Below are 18,080 nucleotides of genomic sequence, written 5' to 3' on the forward strand. Positions count from 1 at the left end.
GTATCATTGGTGCCCACGTGGAAAAGCAGGAAGAGGTAGCGATCCGAGGGCTTAATGAGTCTCGGTAGTCTCTGTCACATCATGAATCCTAGCTCCTGGCAAGCAGCAGACTTCTTGATTTTTCCGGTCGGGGTGGCAGATAGATGACTCAGTCCCCCTGAGGAGAGAGTCCCCGACCACCACCTCCCGCCTCCTCCTCTTGGGAGCGGTGGTTGTGGAACCCCCATCCCTAGGAAAGTGCATCTCATGCCTTCCAATCGGCGGAGTCTCCTTCTGCTCCCTTCCCTCAGATGTGTCATCTGGTCCACTCTCCGCATTAGTACCTGTGGAGAGAACATGAAAATGGTTGCTCACCTGTATCTGCATTGCTGGTACATGGACGTCCCCTTTCTTCTTCTGGAGTAACATGCTGCCAAATTTCTTCACCGTCCTTCAGTCCCCACTGCGCAGCCTGCTCTGAATCTTCAGAACATTATGTCCGTAGAAGCATATCCTGACATCTGTCCAGGAAATCTTCAGTTTCTCATATGCAATGCAGGGTCAATACTTGTTTCTGCAGACCTTGAATCTTCTCTTCCAATACGGAGACCAGCTTGTACTTTGTACAGACAAAGTCACTTCTGTCCTGTGGAAGAGAGAGAAACATGGCACATCCAGTGCAGGTCACAACAGCTGAACACTCCCCATCCACATTACCTTCCTTCGATGAGCTTCCTCAGGAGCTGTAGTAACTATTCAGAGAAGCCGGCAATATGTAAGCCTCAGTGGGCTCTCCCCAGGCAAACTCCTAGGAAAACTCCCTCTGTTAGCCTCTTTGCTGTTCGCTGCTCAGCTGGTTCGCAGCTGACTAGCTTTTTATAACAGTCAGGCCCACTCAAGGCTCACCTGGAACAAAGCACTCCCAATCCACACTTTTCAAACAATCAAGCAAGCAAACGGTCAAATGAATCGGAGATTCATCCCTCATTTCACCACAAGAGCATTGACGGATTTGATAAAGGCTTGGGGCCCTGAGATAGTAAAGTGAACTGATGTGGCAGAAGGAGCATTTGCAGTTTTAAGGACAGCCCTTTGCTGCCATCCAGTACTCATAGCCCCAGACTTCGAGAAGGAATTCATCCTACAAACAGATGTCTCGGAGGTAGGGCTAGGAGCCATCCTTTCACAGATGGTAGGGGAGGAGGAACACCCGATCCTGTACCTCAGCCGGAAACTCCTCCCCAGGGAACAAAAGGACGCCGTCATTGAAAAGGAATATGTGATGGTAAAATGGGCTACGGAGACTCTCTGCTACTACCTACTGGGGTGGCGGTTTACCCTCGTGACAGATCACGCCCCACTCCAGTGGATGCACAGAAACAAGAAGAACGCAAGAGTGACTAGGTGGTTCCTATCCCTGCAGCCCTTCCATTTCCGGGACAGCATAGAGCCAGAAACCAACACGGCAATGCTGATGGCCTATCACAACAGCTCGGCCTCTCATCCCAAGTAGCCCAACCCCATGGTGTTCAGCGGGGGATATATGACACAGCATGGCCAGAGGGCAGCAGGAGAGTGTTAGAAGAGAGCCTTATTCCCTGTAGAGGGAAGAAAGTTTGCTATAAATTAAATTAAAGCACCTGAAGCCAGTCACATGATGAAAACCCCCTGCTTCAATCAGACAAGTGGAGGAGTTGAAGCAGAGTGGATTGGTGTTGGAGCAGAGAGCAGTTTGGAGGGAAGCAGAGGAGAGTTTGGAGAAGTGCTGCGGTGGGCTAAGACGATCAAGACCCCCTAGGTAAACGGATACCTGGTTTGCTGCAGAGGGAGGGCAGGAAGCCCCACAAGCTGAAGGGCAGGGAGAGGGAAGTAGCCCAGAGAAGAAACCACTAGTTCTAGTGGTTTACTGCTATCCCTAGGGCCCCTGGGCTGGGACCTGGAGTAGAGGGCGGGCCCGGGTCCCTCCCTCTCTTTTCCACTCCCCTCCTCTAGGACACTAGTGAGTCAGTTAATACCCCAGTTCAGGGGCAAGAAACGGTGCCCTGACACCGCCCCCCCCCCCAAGAAGAGAAAGTGCGAGACCCATTATAGTAGTGCGGCAATTTGCCACACACTCCATTGTGGACAAAAGACTGCTGATTGCTTCTCTCATACCCCGGAAGAGGGTATGTGCACAAGCCCTCTTCCCATTGCAGCTTGAATGCTGGGGACAGCGAATAAAATGCCTCTTAAGGAGAAACAGGGATCTTTCTCCTGTCTGGACTCTGAGGAGCAAAGATTCCTAAATATAAGCAAGAGATCCCACCAGCTGCTTGGCGTGGGTTAGCCCCAAAGGACATGAAAGCTTGTTTGTTGTGGAAGCTTCTATTACCTTTTAAATTAAAGACTGTACCTCGTTGGTGTGAACATGTTACCTGCTTTAACCTTGTAACTAATGAGGTTTTTTTCCTAGTTAATAAACCTTGAGTTAGCTTGTTATAGGATTGGCTTCAAGCATTGCCTTTGGTCTGAGATCTGAGTACAACTGACAACAAGTGACTGCTCCTTTGGGACTGGTAGCAACCTTAATATTGTGATTTTGGGTGCAAGGGACCATCTATCACAGAGGCAGGCTTGCCTGGGCAGCAAGCTGATTGGCCTACCCAAGAGGACTCTCTGTTCCCTGTTGAGGTTGTTATAATGCCTGAGGAGTTCACACTTGTTACTTGGTTGGTGAAATTGCAGCAGCAGTTTTGAGACAACATTTACCATTTGTAACCCTAGATACCCTGTATTCACACTCTTACACATCACTGCAATAATATGTGTACAAAGTATAACTTGTGAAGTATCGTAGGGAAACTAGCAACATGATGGTCATTAATAACATTGTAAAATTCATATGTATTTACCTTACATGTGACATTATGAATTCCCTCTATAAGACAATGAGAGCTTAGCTATATAAAGGTGATAAACAGGTTGGTCGTAGACAAAGGAATGTGGGTTACCTCAATTTACATATTAGCCATAACAAAGTGATCAAGCTAAACCAGTGGGGATGAGCTTGAGCCTGACCTCAAGAGACAGAGAATTAGCATGGCTCCTGCACCCCAGAGACACAGGAGACTGAATTGCCAGGAGGCCTTCCTGACTTGAAAGACAGAAACAATCCCTTTGGGAATATAAGGAACACAGAGAGACTCCTCCTGCATCCTCACCTTATAGCAAAAAGAAACCAAGAGATTTGATCTCTTTGATGGTCTTGGCTAGGGTGGAAGGAGACTGGGTGAGGAGAAAAGCCATCTTGAACAAAGATTGTCCTGCTAGATTAAGTTTTAGACTTTTAGATGTTTTACCTTCATTTGTTTGTAACCAGATTTTATCCCTTATACTTGAACTCACTTCAAACTCTCTTTTTGTTAATAAACATGTTTTAGTTTACTCTAAACTGATCCAGTGCTTGTGATTGACTTGGAATGATTGTTAACTCCAGCTAAAGAAACAAGCTGCTGTGCCTGTCTCTTTAAAGGAACAATGGATCTTACTGCTCCTCTGAATACTCCAGGAGAGGGCTGAATATTTCAGGTAAGATTTTTTTGGGAAATTCAGGGTGTGTTGGGGTCACTTGGCTAGTAGTAGTGACTGTGGTGTAACTACAAGCCCCTGGAGTCAGAATTCCAGAACCAAAGCTGTCAGCCCCCAACCCACACGGGAGGCTTTGAATCCAGCTGTTGCACTCCCCCCACATGCCAGGAGGCTGAAGCTTGAGTTGTGACCCCACCCACACATGGAAAGGCTGCAGCTTCAGCTTTCACCCTCCATGTAGACAGGCTGCTTTTCCTCCTGATGAAGACACCAAATCCTACAGATAGGTAGGTTTCCTTTCAATCAATCAGTCTCCAACCTTTTAAGCACAAGATCACCTTATGAATTTAAGTACAACCCAGAATCTACCTCAAAGCAATGTAGAAATAACAGTAATTATGTTATATAAAGCGGAGATCAATTGCTTAATATACATAATCATACATTTTCCCTGCTTACTGAGTCTCAGTGCGACACTTGTGACAGCACATTATCTTCCATTGCCTTGAAATTCAGGTTGTAATTTGAAATAGCTAGTCGGATGCAGTCCTGCAGATGTGCATCCGTGAGGCGGGTGTCATAACTGGACATGATAATCTTCATTTGTGAGAACGCCATCTCACAAAGATAGCTTACTCTGGTTCCCCTTTCACTTTTAAAGCACAGGACAATAGAAGGGGATATTTTTCTCGATTTACAAGTCCCCAAAAATTGCTGTTCCTTGTTCTAGCTTTCAGCTCCATGTCACTTTGCATGGTATTATCTCCATATCAATTCCAGTACTTTGTAAATCAAAACCTGATGGAATGTTGCAGCCACCAATGTCTGCTGGAAGGAACGGATTTGAGATACACATGATGATTGGCTCCAATCATGTCTAAATCTTGAAATCATCTGTTGAATTCCTCTGCTAATTTGTTCAGCTGTGCCCAGAACTTTTCTGGGTGGAACCATTTTTCTGTGTCTTCATTTTTTTCTAGTATTTCTCCAGACTCGGAGAAGTGCTGCACCATTTTATCTTCAATTGGAAGGACCACAGACAAAGTTTCAATTTGAATGCATTCACCGCACTGATCACATGTGATACGTCTCTGTCCTTTCCTGCAGTTCACAGTTCAGCTCATTCAATTTGGCTGTTATGTCAGTAAGGAACCCGAAGTAGCGCAGCCATGCATTGTCTGACAGTTCATTGCACACTTCGTTACTTGATTTTAGAAAAGTGATGAGGCATTAGATCCTAAATCTTTGCAGGACTTTCCCGCTGCTAACCACCTCACATCTGCATGGAGTAGCAGCTCACTGTAAGCAGCATCCACTTCGTCAAGATTTAAACAGGCAGTGCTGGAGGGCTCTTGCTCTAATCGAGTTTACAGTTCTGACAATGATTTTCATTACATGTGAGAAGTCCATAACTTTACTCACTAGTGCTTGCTGGTGGATTATAATGAAGGAAAATCTGGATCATTTTTGCAAAATGCAACAAAGCCTGTATGTGTGCCAAGCATGGTGAGTGCACCATCTGTTGTGATCGAAACGAGTTTCTGGATTGGAATGATTTTCTCCAGCATGTGCTTTTTGAATTCGTTGTAGGTATCTTCACCTCTTGTTCTCTCTTTAAGAGGCAAAACAGTGGGAAGGTCCTCTTTAGTTGTCACACCCTTAAAAATAATTCGAACAAAAACTACCTGGGCTGTGTCAGTCATGTCGACCGATTCATCAAACTGCAGTGAAAAGCATTTGCAGTCATTCAGATCCTGCTGTAGGTCCTGAAAGACGTCTTCGGACAAAGATTCCACCTGTCTAGCTACTGTGGAAGCACCAAGTGACATGGTCTGGATTGCCATCATTATTTCCTCTTTGTTTTTAAAGTCTCTAAATAAGGAGTCTGCTGCCACCGTCATGGCCTCTTTAAGTACTTCTCCATCCGTCAATGATGTCGTTGTTTTTGCCAGCAGATGGCAAAACGAACAATGCTTCAGTGGAGGCCTTCTCTTTTGCTGCTAGTTTAGTAAAACACAACTGTTGAACTTTCAAAATGGCCTTCAATTCATTAACTTTCTTCGTACGGAGCTATTCAAGGAGAAACTGTCCTGGAATTTGCTATGCATTTTTTGTGGTGTCTTTCTAAATTCCCCTTTTTACTTATCGATATACTTGTGTGACATAGAAGACATACGCACTTATCTTTCACTGTTGCGAACAGAAATTAATTTTCTCATTCCGAATGGAAGTCGTACGGTTTTGGTTTCTTTTTAGATGGCCCGGGTGCATCATTCATTGTTAACGCTAGCTAGCTGGGCATGTATTCGTTTATTATAAAAATAGAGAAGAGAGGAGCACTAGCTACAACTGTAGAGTCTAACTGACGCTTTTGAGCGGTATACATGCATGCCACATAGGGTAAGCGTTTTTTCTTTTTTTCAATTCTGCCTTACAACTAAAAGGTGCCACGAGTTATGGGGCCACCTGGTTATTAGCAAAGAGGAAGAGAGCACCCTTGTACTTTGTGGGGATAAGACTGGTCACACTGGAGCCTGTCTCTACCCCTGGCTCATGTGCAAAGAAGAAATAAAGTTTCAGTAAATTTAACAGAGAACTAAAATGCAACAATCTTCAATGAAAGGACTCTCAAGCTTGGTTGTTTCTTTGCATTCATCTGTCAGGTCCAAGTGCTCAGATCTGACCAGTGCTTCATGCAGGCTCCCCAGCTCCAGAGGGAGAAAGAAGTCAGCGCTCTCTGCTCCCCCCCCCGACTGCCTTCCTTCCAGGGCAAGCACCTGGCCAAGGAGAAACCCCTGCAGGCTTGTGGGGAGCAGAGCTTTGCATTCCCCCCTTCAGTGCCCCCGAGGGTGCAGGACTGGGGAAAAGCCTGTGTGGGCGGGCATGCCATGGGGCTTGGTGGAGGTTATTTGCTTGGCCACAAGCCCTGGAACAGGGGTGGTGTCTGGGCTGTCGCCTAACTCCGCCCATGCTCCTCCCCGAGGCTGCGCCTTCTCCTCAATGCTCACAGTCACCAGCCCCAACTCCCCTTGGCCGCTGGTGAGCCGATTGTTTTAATCCCGCACCAGGGAGCTCCCTGCTGAATGCACACAGGCAATGTGTGCCAGCAGCCTCGCCTCCCCTCCTGAGGCTGGGGTGTGTGTGTGTGTGTGGGGGGGGGGGGGACAACTCAGAGAAATACCTTCTTGTGGGCCAGATCCACCACTTTCCACAGCAGCTGGACAAGCTCTTTCTCCTGGGATCCCAACTTAGCCCTTGAGCCCTAGCAGCCTTCCCGAAGATCACCAGGTAGTCAGGAGGGGAGGAGGCAACGGCCAGGGGTAGCAGCAGCAGCCGCGGAAGGAGGGGAATCGATGGCGGGGGCAGCAAAGAGTGGGAGGAAGCAACAGCAAAAGGATGAAAGGGCAGGGGCAGGGTGGATACAAGAGGCAGGAACACCAAACTGGGGTTAAGGCAGCAGCAGGAAGGATGAAAAGTAGAGGGGTCCCAGGAGCAGGGGGGAGGCGAGAAGGAGTAGCAAAAACTGGGGGATAAGTGGGTGAGAGGCAGCAGGAGACAAAGGGGTCAATAGCATGGGGAAAGGGCAGCTGTAACCCGAAGGTAACGGGGCAGGAGGAGAAGGCACTTCCTATGATATCAATGCGTCTTCTAGTGCCCAGAGGAGCTCAGCTGAGACCTGGCTGTCCAGCCCCTCGCTCGCTCTGCCTGGTCATTGCAACGACCCTTCTCCCTGCTGGTGACGTGTAAAACCAGAGAAATGTGAACAGCTATGACCCCACTTCCTGATCACTAGAGTCCCAGTGCTCCTGAGGCTCCGTGAAAGGAGAAGGGAGGGTATCCTGGCTTGTTGTGCAGGGGAAGGTTCAGGGGACATCACGTCCACCGCCTATCCTTGCCACTGCAGGAAGAAGAAACTCCAGCACCCGCCACATTTTAAAGAAGCCCAAATCAACTCCACAGGGAAACCGGCTCTGCTGAAGCTTTGAACAGGGGGAGGATAGATGGGCAGTAGGGTAAGAGCATGGAAGATGGATTGTGGGGGCTGAGGGGATGGGGAGCCAGGCTCCTAGGGAAGAGGAAGATGATGAAGACCAGGTGAGGTGACTTCTCCTCTGGGAATGGAAGGAAAGCAGCAATCCTGCAGAGCAGAGGGATAGGAGTGGGGCTGGGAGTGGAAGGGAGGGAAATGTGGGGTTTGCCAGTACAGCTTATTTTGCTTGGAGGCGCTGGATAAGATACTGATAAAAGCACAGTTGGGTTGGGGTAAGCTAGTTTGGCTAAGGACGCTCTGCTGTACAGCACAGCCATGCTCTAGCTTCTACCTACATGCTCCTATTGTAGGCCTGGCCAGGGATGGCGAGTTGTATGGGCCCGTGGTGCCCGTGCTCCACAAATATGAGAGCATGGGACCTGGCTCCACCAAAATCTGGGGCCGGGTCTCTCCCCAGCCCCACCTGCCACCCCTGGAGCATCCCCCTGAGCATCCCCCCCAGTCCCGCCTGCCACCTCTACAATTTAAAAGGGTCTGGGGCCCCCGCTGCCACCACTGGCAGCGCAAAGGGACTAAAGTGGCTTCCTGCCCGCCCGCACATTCCTGCAGCCCAGGGATGTGTGTGTCTGCACGCTGCCCCTGCCCCGAGCGCCAATGGGAGCTGCAGGGGCCGTGCCCATGGGCAGTGGTACACAGAGACCCCTCCAGCCCCCAACCTAGAAGCTGCTGCCAGAGGGGGGTGTGGGCGTGGTGTTTAAATGTTGCTTGTAATTATTAGAATTGGGAGCTCTGGCTGTTGGGAGTCTAAAAGGACAGGAAACAGGAAGCAAGGGGGAGGAGTTGAGAGGCTGGGAGAGAGCTACCAAGGGTCCAGCAGCAGCTTGGTAAAGAGGTTTCCACTTTGAAAATAAAGTCCTGTTGAAGCTTGTTAGTACCTTGCCTGGTTGATACAACATTTTGGCAATGAGGATGGATCTTCTGCCTCTGAACCCACCTGCAACCTTTCTGCAAAGCCCAGGTGAGCCTCCAATTGCTTTTACTACTTAGATCCATATGTTTGAGACTTACCTGCTTGAAATCAGTGCTACAGAGATTTCTGAAATAAGAAAGCTTGCTCTGCTAATCCACTGCCTTGGAGCAGAAGGGTAGCGTATATTTTACACTTTTCCCCTTGCAGACGATAAATCTGAGACTGCACTCACTGCATTAAAGAATTTTTTTTGTGCCAAAAGTGAATGTAGTAGCTAATCGCTACAGATTTCGCCAGCGTGAGCAGAAACCAGGGGAAATGATAATGTAGTATATTGCTTCCCTGAGGAGTCTGATTGTAATTTGTGACTTTGGAAATATGGCAGATGAGATGATTAGAGATCAGCTCATTGAGAAAACAGCCATGCTTCATGTGAGAGAATGCTTACTTTTAGAACCACATTCCCATACACATCTTCCACCCCCCCCGTCAGCCTTTTGAAGCCATCCCCCACCCATAAGGGGATGTCATAAGGTTTTTTGTTCATTAAAACACAACAACGTTAGCAACAAGACAAACACCACAGACAAACACAAAACATAGATCCATGGTGTTCTGGGTTATTCTTCCACTGGCGCCACCTTGCTTGTAGAGTGTCTGAAAAACAAAAGAAAATTTTCACCACCCACTAGTGGGGACAGATTATTGCTTAATAATACCACTTTCTTTTACAAATTTTCTTGCTAATTGCAGGAAAAACAGAAGAATTACCTCCAGGCTGTCCTTATTTTGTTCTATAGTTAGGCTAGTGAATTACCTCACTCACTGGTCATTTATGAAATTCATGAGGTGGTGTACTTCAGTTTCCCCTCTTGTACAACAGACCATGTTTGCAATAGTTTCTCTGCTATACCAACCTTTAAGTTTATTCTCACGTAATAGCTGAGATACAGCTTCAGATTTTAGCACTGTACACACACACACACATCCACCCACCCCCTTAGGGTTAACCTGTCCCCCTTATTTTCAGGCTTGACTTGGTTTTTTCACCTCCCTTTCCTGGAGGGCCATAATCTGAGTCTTCTAGTAGCTTGTTTGCTGACCAGATGATTCATTATTTGCAGCTCCTTTGTGCCCATCAGCTAGGTAATTTGCATTTAAACAGAGGCTGGCTTGCGTTTGTATCCAAAGCTATTAGCAGCTCAAAGACCGTCTTAAAAGGGAAACTTTCCACTTCCACTAGAGTTCTGATTACTTTCCACTTTCATCTCCTGCTCCAAAACACACAGAGATCTGAAAAAGAAAGCACTACCTATTGTGACTCCTTGTGGAGCCCTAATAGGGTTTTATTTAAATACCATGTTTTGTTTGCATTTCTTTTACCCCTTCTCCAATATACTCTGCACACGTCCTGGGAAAATGCACATTTCTTCCATAGTTAACCTCCCTAACATTATATTAGCCATATTAATTTTACACAAGGTGTAACTGCCTCCCCCATGCCCAGAGAGTTTTCATGCACACCCATCAAAGCAACAATCTGATCCCCCAGAGCCATCCCAAGGCTTCATGTTCCCATCATTCCTCCCCTTTTCCTTTTTTTTTTCCTATGCGCGCACACAAAATTCTCTTTTGCCTAACATCCCTTGCACTGCGATTACTGTTTTACACAACTGTACCTTGATTACACTCCCATCTTGTACAACTAGACACAACCATGGGCTGCCAAGTTAAGTTCCAATAGAAACCCCTTACATTCATTTAGTGATTTTGATTACCCAAGTCAAATAATTTTGATCAGATTATCTCTCCGCCTGCTGCCTGCAGCAGTCCCTGATAGACCATTTCTGTGGGAAAAGGGCCCATTTCCCCTCAGAATAGCTGGAAAGGCTTCTGGGGACAGAAGCATAGTGGTGCTAGTAACCACTCTACCTGACCCCCTTGGATAATTTAGTTACCAAGTTTCCATCCAAAGTGACTGCACAGAGTTGCACATACAATTACATTTATATAACTGGGTTGTATCATTAAACAAAAACTTCCTTATTGTAACACCACAACGGTTACCTTTTACCATTTCCACAACTCCCAAATGTTTACTTTCCTGCAAACCGCTATATTATCAATTTTTGCAAAAGCTATTTGTAACTTTTCACTCACTTCTTTAAATCACTTACTCCTACATTTAGTTCTTTAAGGTAGTGCAATTTGTCTGTAACAACTTAGCCACCAACTAGAGTTATTGTCACACAGCTGCCTTAACCTGTGCTGTCTTTACCTTGAGACTGTTCAAAGAGGCAGTAAAACATTTGTCTCCATGGATGCCCATAGATCTTTTACTCCAAAAATTCCAGTGGAATACAGCAGACCTCCCTCATACTTTGTCCAAAATAACCAAAAACATCTCACATAAGTATCCAAAGTACCCTCCATTAAAACTTCAGAGAAACAAAAGTGTGGAAAGGCAGGGGGAGAGGTGGAAAGAAACCAATTAAGCCTGTCAGGTCGGTTTAAAGTATAGGCTACCAGCAGCAAATTAAGTAAACCAAGAAGAAGGAAAAGAAGAAAAGGACATATAGTTAGCTCTGAGCCAAGAGTAGGCTCCCTGGGTGGAAACAGTTGGGAACCCTTATCCCCAGGGTCTCATTCTGGCTCTGGAAGAAGAGTGGGGGTTACCACCTACTCCTGCTTTCTCTCCACTCCCCCAGGACCAAGTCCCAGCTCCAGTCTCTAAAGGGTCTGTTAACTCTGCTTTTGACTTTAAACCCGGTTGTGCCAAATCATCTTTAACTACCCCTAACTAATTTACAACCCTTCAGCAGCCCTTGCTGAAGCAGCACCAAACTTGAAAGATTCCTGGCAGCTTCCCATAATGCTGCCCTTACTTCAAACCTCTCACAAGCAGACTGAAGTGCCTCCTTTCCCTGTAAGGCATTCAGTCCCCATGGGCAGGTACCTTCTTCCACTACCCATATACCAAGGAGGGTGGGCTCCTCAGCCACCCCCCATCCCTCTGGGTCCCCTAGCACTTCCTCAGTTTCCTTTTTAATTTCATCCCAGGTTGATCCCTGCACCTGGTATGGGCCCTGGTTCAGCCTTATCCATTTCTCCAAAAAAAATCCTTTACCCTGGCTTGCCAGAACCCGCAACTACCATCACAAGAGTTCGCTATACCCCCTCCAAGCAGCTGCATGGACTGTCGGGGAGAGGGACTTACAGGCTGCCACTCACCAATCCGATGCGATGCATCCAAGTCACCGGCACCAAGATATTAGGGGGCTTATTCCTTCCCCGGTCCTTCTCGCATGAACAGAGAGCAACAATACCCGACGTCCAAAGGTGCAAACAATTCGATGTTTATTGGGGTGAACTTCCAGCAAGCATGATTCCAGTTTCCTTCCTTAGTGTCCCCCTTCCCAGCTCTGACACCACAGAGCCTTACACCTGTGTCCCTGTTCCCGTTCCTGCCCTTAGCCAAACATGATTCCAATTTCCCCCACCCCCATTCCCTGTTCCCATTTCCCCCACTCACACACCCACTTCCTAATTGACTGCAGACTATATAGTAAAACTTGAGTTCTGCTTAGCTATACCTTAACCAATCATTTTTAAACAAATTTAAACTAACCAATCCTAACATATTGTAACATGATTATGTAACCAATTATATCCCACCAGCTTAATTAGTTTACACCCAGCAAAATTAATTATACAGCAGACAGAAACAATCACAGAACCAGACAGAGATTATACAGACAAACAATGGGGAAATGGGGACAACAGTGATAGAATAAACACAGAAATGAGGATTTCACATCCCAGCTATTGATACGCGAGTTCTTGCCAGACAGGAAGCTACCAAACTAAGTTTTCTTTTACATCTTCTAGGCTCTTCCCTTTCTCTGGAGATGATAGGATACAATCCTGTCCTGATAATGCCTAACAGTCCCATAGCACCTTATTTCAATGTGACTAGGTTGGAATGGGAGGAGGTGACCGGTCACTTCCCAGCTTATGGCTGCCTCTGCTGCTTAGCCAAAGGCCTCAGCCTAAGCACAGGGCCTCAGACTGTTGCGGGGAGAGGAGGCCCTTACACCGGCAGACAGTGATTTTAATTTTCTCTTTTATACTTCTAATGAGCCAAGTGATAAGAATAGACCTAAATTCTTAGAGAACAGGCCTTTACAGACAGGCCTGAATATCTATATCCTAAGAAAAAGAAAAGGAGGACTTGTGACACCTTAGAGACTAACAAATTTATTTGAGCATAAGCATATCCTAACAGTCTGTAATTTCGAATTTGTCCTCTGTACATACACCACATGAGCACAACACCTTCTAGACACAGGTTAGGACAGTGAGTTGGGATACACTGAACTGGTCGGGCCAGCAGACACACACTCCCAGGTACCAGTGAGTCCCTTGCCCTCCTCCATTGGGATACTGTTAGAGTTACAATCCCGTCCACCAACAAATCCCACCCTCACCCCCCTGCTAAACTGACCCAACTCCCACAACAGCAAAGTTCTAGTACATTTGCTCTTTGAGCTTGGAAAAGAGACGGCTAAGGGGTGATATGATTGAGGTCTATAAAATCATGACAGGTGTGGAGAAAGTAGATAAGGAAGTGTTATTTACTCCTCATAACACAAGAAACTAGGGGTCACCAAATGAAATTAATGGGCAGCAGGTTTAAAACAAATAAAAGGAAATATTTCTTCACACAAGGCCCAGTCAACCTGTAGAACTCCTTGCCAGAGGATGTTGTGAAGGCCAAGACTATAACAGGGTTCAAAAAAGAACTAGATAAATTCATGGTGGCTAGATCCATCAATGGCTATTAGCCAGGATGAGCAGGAATGGTGTCCCTTTGTTTGCCAGAAGCTGGGAATGAGCAACAAGGGATGGATCACTTGGTGATCAGCTGTTCTGTCATTCCCTCTGGGGCACCGGGCCACTGGGCTAGATGGACCTTACGTCTGACCCAGTAGGGCCATTCTTATGTTCTTAAGAGCAAGTCTGCCAAGAAATCTGCCCCCAGCTAGTGCTCTCACTTTCACAGTAATATGAATAATAAAACAAAACACACACTGCTTACCTTGAAACACCAGTGACCCCATATACAGCAGAAGTGGCCTCATGGGAAGGTCCAAGTCTTGTTACAAAAGATGTCCTCTGAGAAGTGGAAGGACTTGCCACCCTCCACACTCTGTTGACACATTTTGGCTCACCCACATGCATGTAGGGTCTGGAATAATGGGTCCTACTTCGGCACGGTCTGACCAAGCCATAATTGCATTTTTCATCCAAACTCCAAGAGACTGACATGAAGCTCACCAATTTTGGCCATTTTTTTGGACAACTCCATCTTCATCTGATGCCCTGGCAGAATAGCAGGACCAGTGCACCTTTGAAATAACTCTGTGGTTTTATCTCCCTGCAACCCCTCCTCCGCAAGAGTCTTTACTTTGTTGCTCGAGAGCTCTCTTCACAATGCATGGGGCCCCACCAAATCCACGGTCCATTCTGGTCAATTTCATGGTCATAGAATTTTTAAAATAGTAAATGTCATGATTTCAGCTATTTAAATATGAAATTTCCCAGTGTTGTAATTGTAGGGTCCTGACCCAAAAAGGAGTTGTGGGAGGGTCGCAAGGTTATTGTAGGGGGGCTTGTGGTACTGCTACCCTGACTTCTGCGCTGCTCCTGGCAGCGGCGCTGCCTTCAGCACTGGGCAGCTGGACAGCGGCAGCTGTTGGCTGGGAGCCCAGCTCTGAAGGCAGAGCCACTGTCCCCAGCAGTGCAGAAGTATGGATGGCCTGGTAGGGTATTGCCACCCGTACTTCTGCGCTGCCGCCTGCAGAGCTGGGCCCTCGGTCAGCAGCCGCCGCTCTCCAGCCACCCTGCTCTGAAGGAAGCAGCAATGCAGAAGTAAGGATGGTCTGGCATGGTAATACCAGCCTTACTTCTGTGCTGCTGGTGGGGCACTGCCTTCACAGCTGGGCACGCGGCAATATCATACCATTCCACTCCCCTAAAGTAACCTTATGAGCCCCCTTCAACTCCCAATTTGAGAAATGCCGGTCTCCCCTGTGAAATCTGTATAGCATAGGATAAAAGAGCGCACACACAACCAGATTTCACTAGGAGAGACCAGATTTCATAGTCTCTGACATGTTTTTCATAGCCCTGAATATGAGTAAGGCAGGGATGGGTGGGGAGTGTGACTGAGGAAAAGTAATGGCTGGCTGCTTTTCTTGAGCTGGGGCAAAGAGTAAGCAGCAGAACTGAAGAAGTTTGGTGTGTAAACTGGAACAGAGAACAAGCCAGACAGGTGAACAGCACAGGGGATAGTGTCACTAATAGATGGGTGCAGATTATGTTTGGTAAATACATAATCTGCACCCATCCATTAGTGACTATCCCATCTGCCGGAAAGTGAAAGGACAAGACATTCATTTTGAGGTGAAGGCTCTTTTGCTGGTAGTCTAACATGCTTACAGCAAAGGGAGATTTGGAAGATTCATGGCACAGCTCAGAGATGACAGTGCTAAGGCATTCATCTATCTAGCACTGGGGAAGGAAGGCCACAAACACTGGGAAAAGACCTCTGAATATCTACCCATGGCAAGGGCAATGCCACATAATGAAAGCTCAAGCTACCAGTATTGAACCAGGAAACTTTACAGAGAGATGAAGATCCAGTGGTCAGCGCAGGGGATTGGATGTGAGGACCAGTGAGCTCTGCTACTGACTAGCTAGGTAACCCATGGACAAGCCGCCATCTCAGAGCTTAGGGTGAAGCTCAATTAATGTTTGTTTTAAATGAGTCTCTAGGCTGGTGAAGTGATGACAGACCAGATTCTTTCTGCTTTGAAACGTTAGACCATAAGCCATTTAACTACTTAGCGATGTGGATTATTACCCTTCAGCATATCAGGTACCACAAGTAGATGAAATACATATCTCTGAATCCTTTCAGCTCTTTAGAGCTGCATGGCCTTATGCTACATCTTCCCTTGCATTCACAGGCGATGTGAGGTGTGTGATGTACCTGTAGTAGAAGGTGAAGGACTGAGGCTTTGAGGACATTTCACTTAAATATCCTCTACGGTAAAGAAAGGACATACCCATTTACAGTGATCTGAACCCATGCTGTATGTACTAGCCCTCAAAAAGATTGGTAAATTCCCCCACACAGGAAATGTCAGCAGGATCAGCCCAAGCTAGTCAGAAGCTCTGGTACACATGAAAACTGGGGAACTCAAAGTCTTGTAAAGTAGGTTGTTAGCTGGGAATACACCAAAACCCACAGATCTAACACGAAATGAAGGTGCACTTAATGGAAATCATTCTCATGAGAATTTGACTGTCCTAAATCCAATGAAGAGGGCAAGAATGGGGGGGGGGGAAGCAGGCTAGGGAGAGGGGTGCTAACCATGAAGGACAGACAGACCATCTGAGCAGACTGCAAGACGCTGCTGGTTTTTTGGGTTTTGTTTTTAGGTGGGAGGAGAAAAATTAGATTGTTGGAATGCATTTTCTTCACCCAAATACAAAAAGCAAGGTGTCTGCAGCGTTCACAATGCCCGGTATTTTCAGCTGTCAGGACATATGTAGGTTGTTATGCTGCTGACATCTCTATGTAAAAACAAGTACAATTCTTACACTCTGGATTCAGGGATATGATATTTCTGAAACTATCAACAAATGAGGAATCAGTTCAGATGTGATGTTTGTGTTCGTTAAGGAGGGGAATAGCTGTGAAGCAGAAAATTAACAGTTTGTAAATAAACTCAAATTTTGACCAGCCTCAACCTCCATTAAATTTGAAAATGAAAAAAAAAAAAAAGTCCAGCAAGAAAACAAGTCACCAATCATTTTTATTGATAAATAACATTTTACTTAATCTGAATTTTCATCCCAACATTCTAACACTACACTAGTGAACAAAGTGCAAGTTCTCTGAAAGTCAATTCAAAGAAAACAAACTTCTGTTAAATACCTTTTCACAGAACACAAGCATCAGATTTTTCAAACTTATCGCATTCATATATTCAAGATCATGTAAACAGCTAAATTTCTTTTTAAAAGCCTGCTACAGTTTTTATTGCTAAAGAATCTGAATTAGTTGCTATAGTGTCAGAAGCAGTGATTAATTAACCTTTGAAAGCTCCACAAAATATTGAGACATAAAGTCATGAATCCATATATCAGTATCTGGTAGAGCGGTGTCCACTAAGTATGTCACTATTTTTCGATCCCAAGATCTTGTGCTTTCATTAACTGTTTGTATCAGTGCCACCAGGGGTTTCTTCTCTACATGGTTTCGAAACACTATTGATGCCTCTTCTGACCACTGTTTGCATTTCACTCCTAGGAAAAATATAAAGCAAATCAGGCCATTTAAATTAAAGACTGATTTAAGTGACAAACTCCCCAAACCAACGAAAGCTTATGCTCAAATAAAATTTGTTAGTCTCTAACGTGCCATAAGTACTCCTGTTCTTTTTCCCAAAATCAAGATTCTTAGTAATTCTACACTTGAAGTGGAAGACACTCAAAGTAGTGCCATTAAAGAAAGTGAAGCTAACAAAGCTCTGTAAAAACATTTCAATCCTTACTCTTGTTTCTATGGCTGTTCTAGCCTCCCATGTAAGGATCATCAACTGTGTCACATTGTGGAAAAAAATGGTTACTAACCTTTCTATGAGATGTGTTGCACACGTCCATTCCAATGTAGGTGTGTGCATGCCCTGAGAACAATTGCTGCATTTTTTTTTTTAGTGATGTCTGTCAGGTCAGCTCCAGCACCCCCCGATGCTGGATGCTCACAGTCCCGGTATAAAGGGCCACGCCAAGCCGACCAACAACTCCAACAGAGGGGGCAGTGGGCAGGACTCAGAAGGGACGTGTGCAACACATCTCGAAGAACAAGTTACAGAAAGGTTAGTAACTTTTTTCTTCAAGTGCTTGCACACGTCCATCCAACGAGGGTGACTCGCACGCAGTTGCACAGGAAGTGGTCTCAGAGTTCAAGTACAAGCTGACTGCAAGACTGCCTGGCCAAAGTTGGCATCGTCTCGGACCTGTTGAGTAATGGCATAGAGCACGGAGAACATGTGCATCAAGGACCAGGTTGCTGCCATGCAGATATCTTGAATAGGGGCTTGAGCTAGGAAAGCAGCTGAAGAGGGCTGAGATCTTGTGGAGTGAGCAGTCAGGTTAGGTGAAAGAGGGACTCCCGTGAGTTTGTAACATGCCTGGATACGTGAGGTAATCCAAGATAAAATCCTCTGGGCGGAGATGGGGAGCCCCTTCACTCTCTCAGCTACTGCTATGAACAGCTGAGTTGATCTGCGGAATGGTTTGGTCCTTTGAATATAAAGCTCCAGGGCCCGTCTGACATCCAAGGAGTATAGGCGCTGTTCTTCTCTATATGCTTAGGGTAGAATACTGGTAGAAAAATTGCTTGACTGCAGTGGAATTGTGAGACCACTTTTGGGAGGAACTTTGGATGTGGGCACAGCTGTACCTTATCTTATTTGAAGATTGCATACAGAGGTTCCAATG

General features: G+C 46.1%; 1 protein-coding gene across 13 annotated transcripts in view; it reads right to left on the reverse strand.

Moving 5' to 3' along the window:
• Positions 1–16,371: 16,371 nt before the first annotated feature.
• The window catches only part of TDRD7 (tudor domain containing 7), a 113,661-nt gene continuing 111,952 nt past the window's right edge, over positions 16,372–18,080 (reverse strand). For 12 of the 13 annotated variants that reach the window (XM_038401541.2, XM_038401551.2, XM_043515383.1 and 9 more), the window contains one exon: positions 16,372–16,883. In XM_038401541.2, coding sequence (XP_038257469.1) covers positions 16,663–16,883 — 221 coding nt within the window. In that variant the 3' untranslated portion in view covers positions 16,372–16,662. The remainder of the gene's footprint in view (positions 16,884–18,080) is intronic. The other variant, XM_043515382.1, reaches the window with a different exon arrangement.

This window comes from Dermochelys coriacea, chromosome 5, assembly GCF_009764565.3.
Source record: "Dermochelys coriacea isolate rDerCor1 chromosome 5, rDerCor1.pri.v4, whole genome shotgun sequence".
Taxonomy (NCBI): domain Eukaryota; kingdom Metazoa; phylum Chordata; order Testudines; family Dermochelyidae; genus Dermochelys; species Dermochelys coriacea.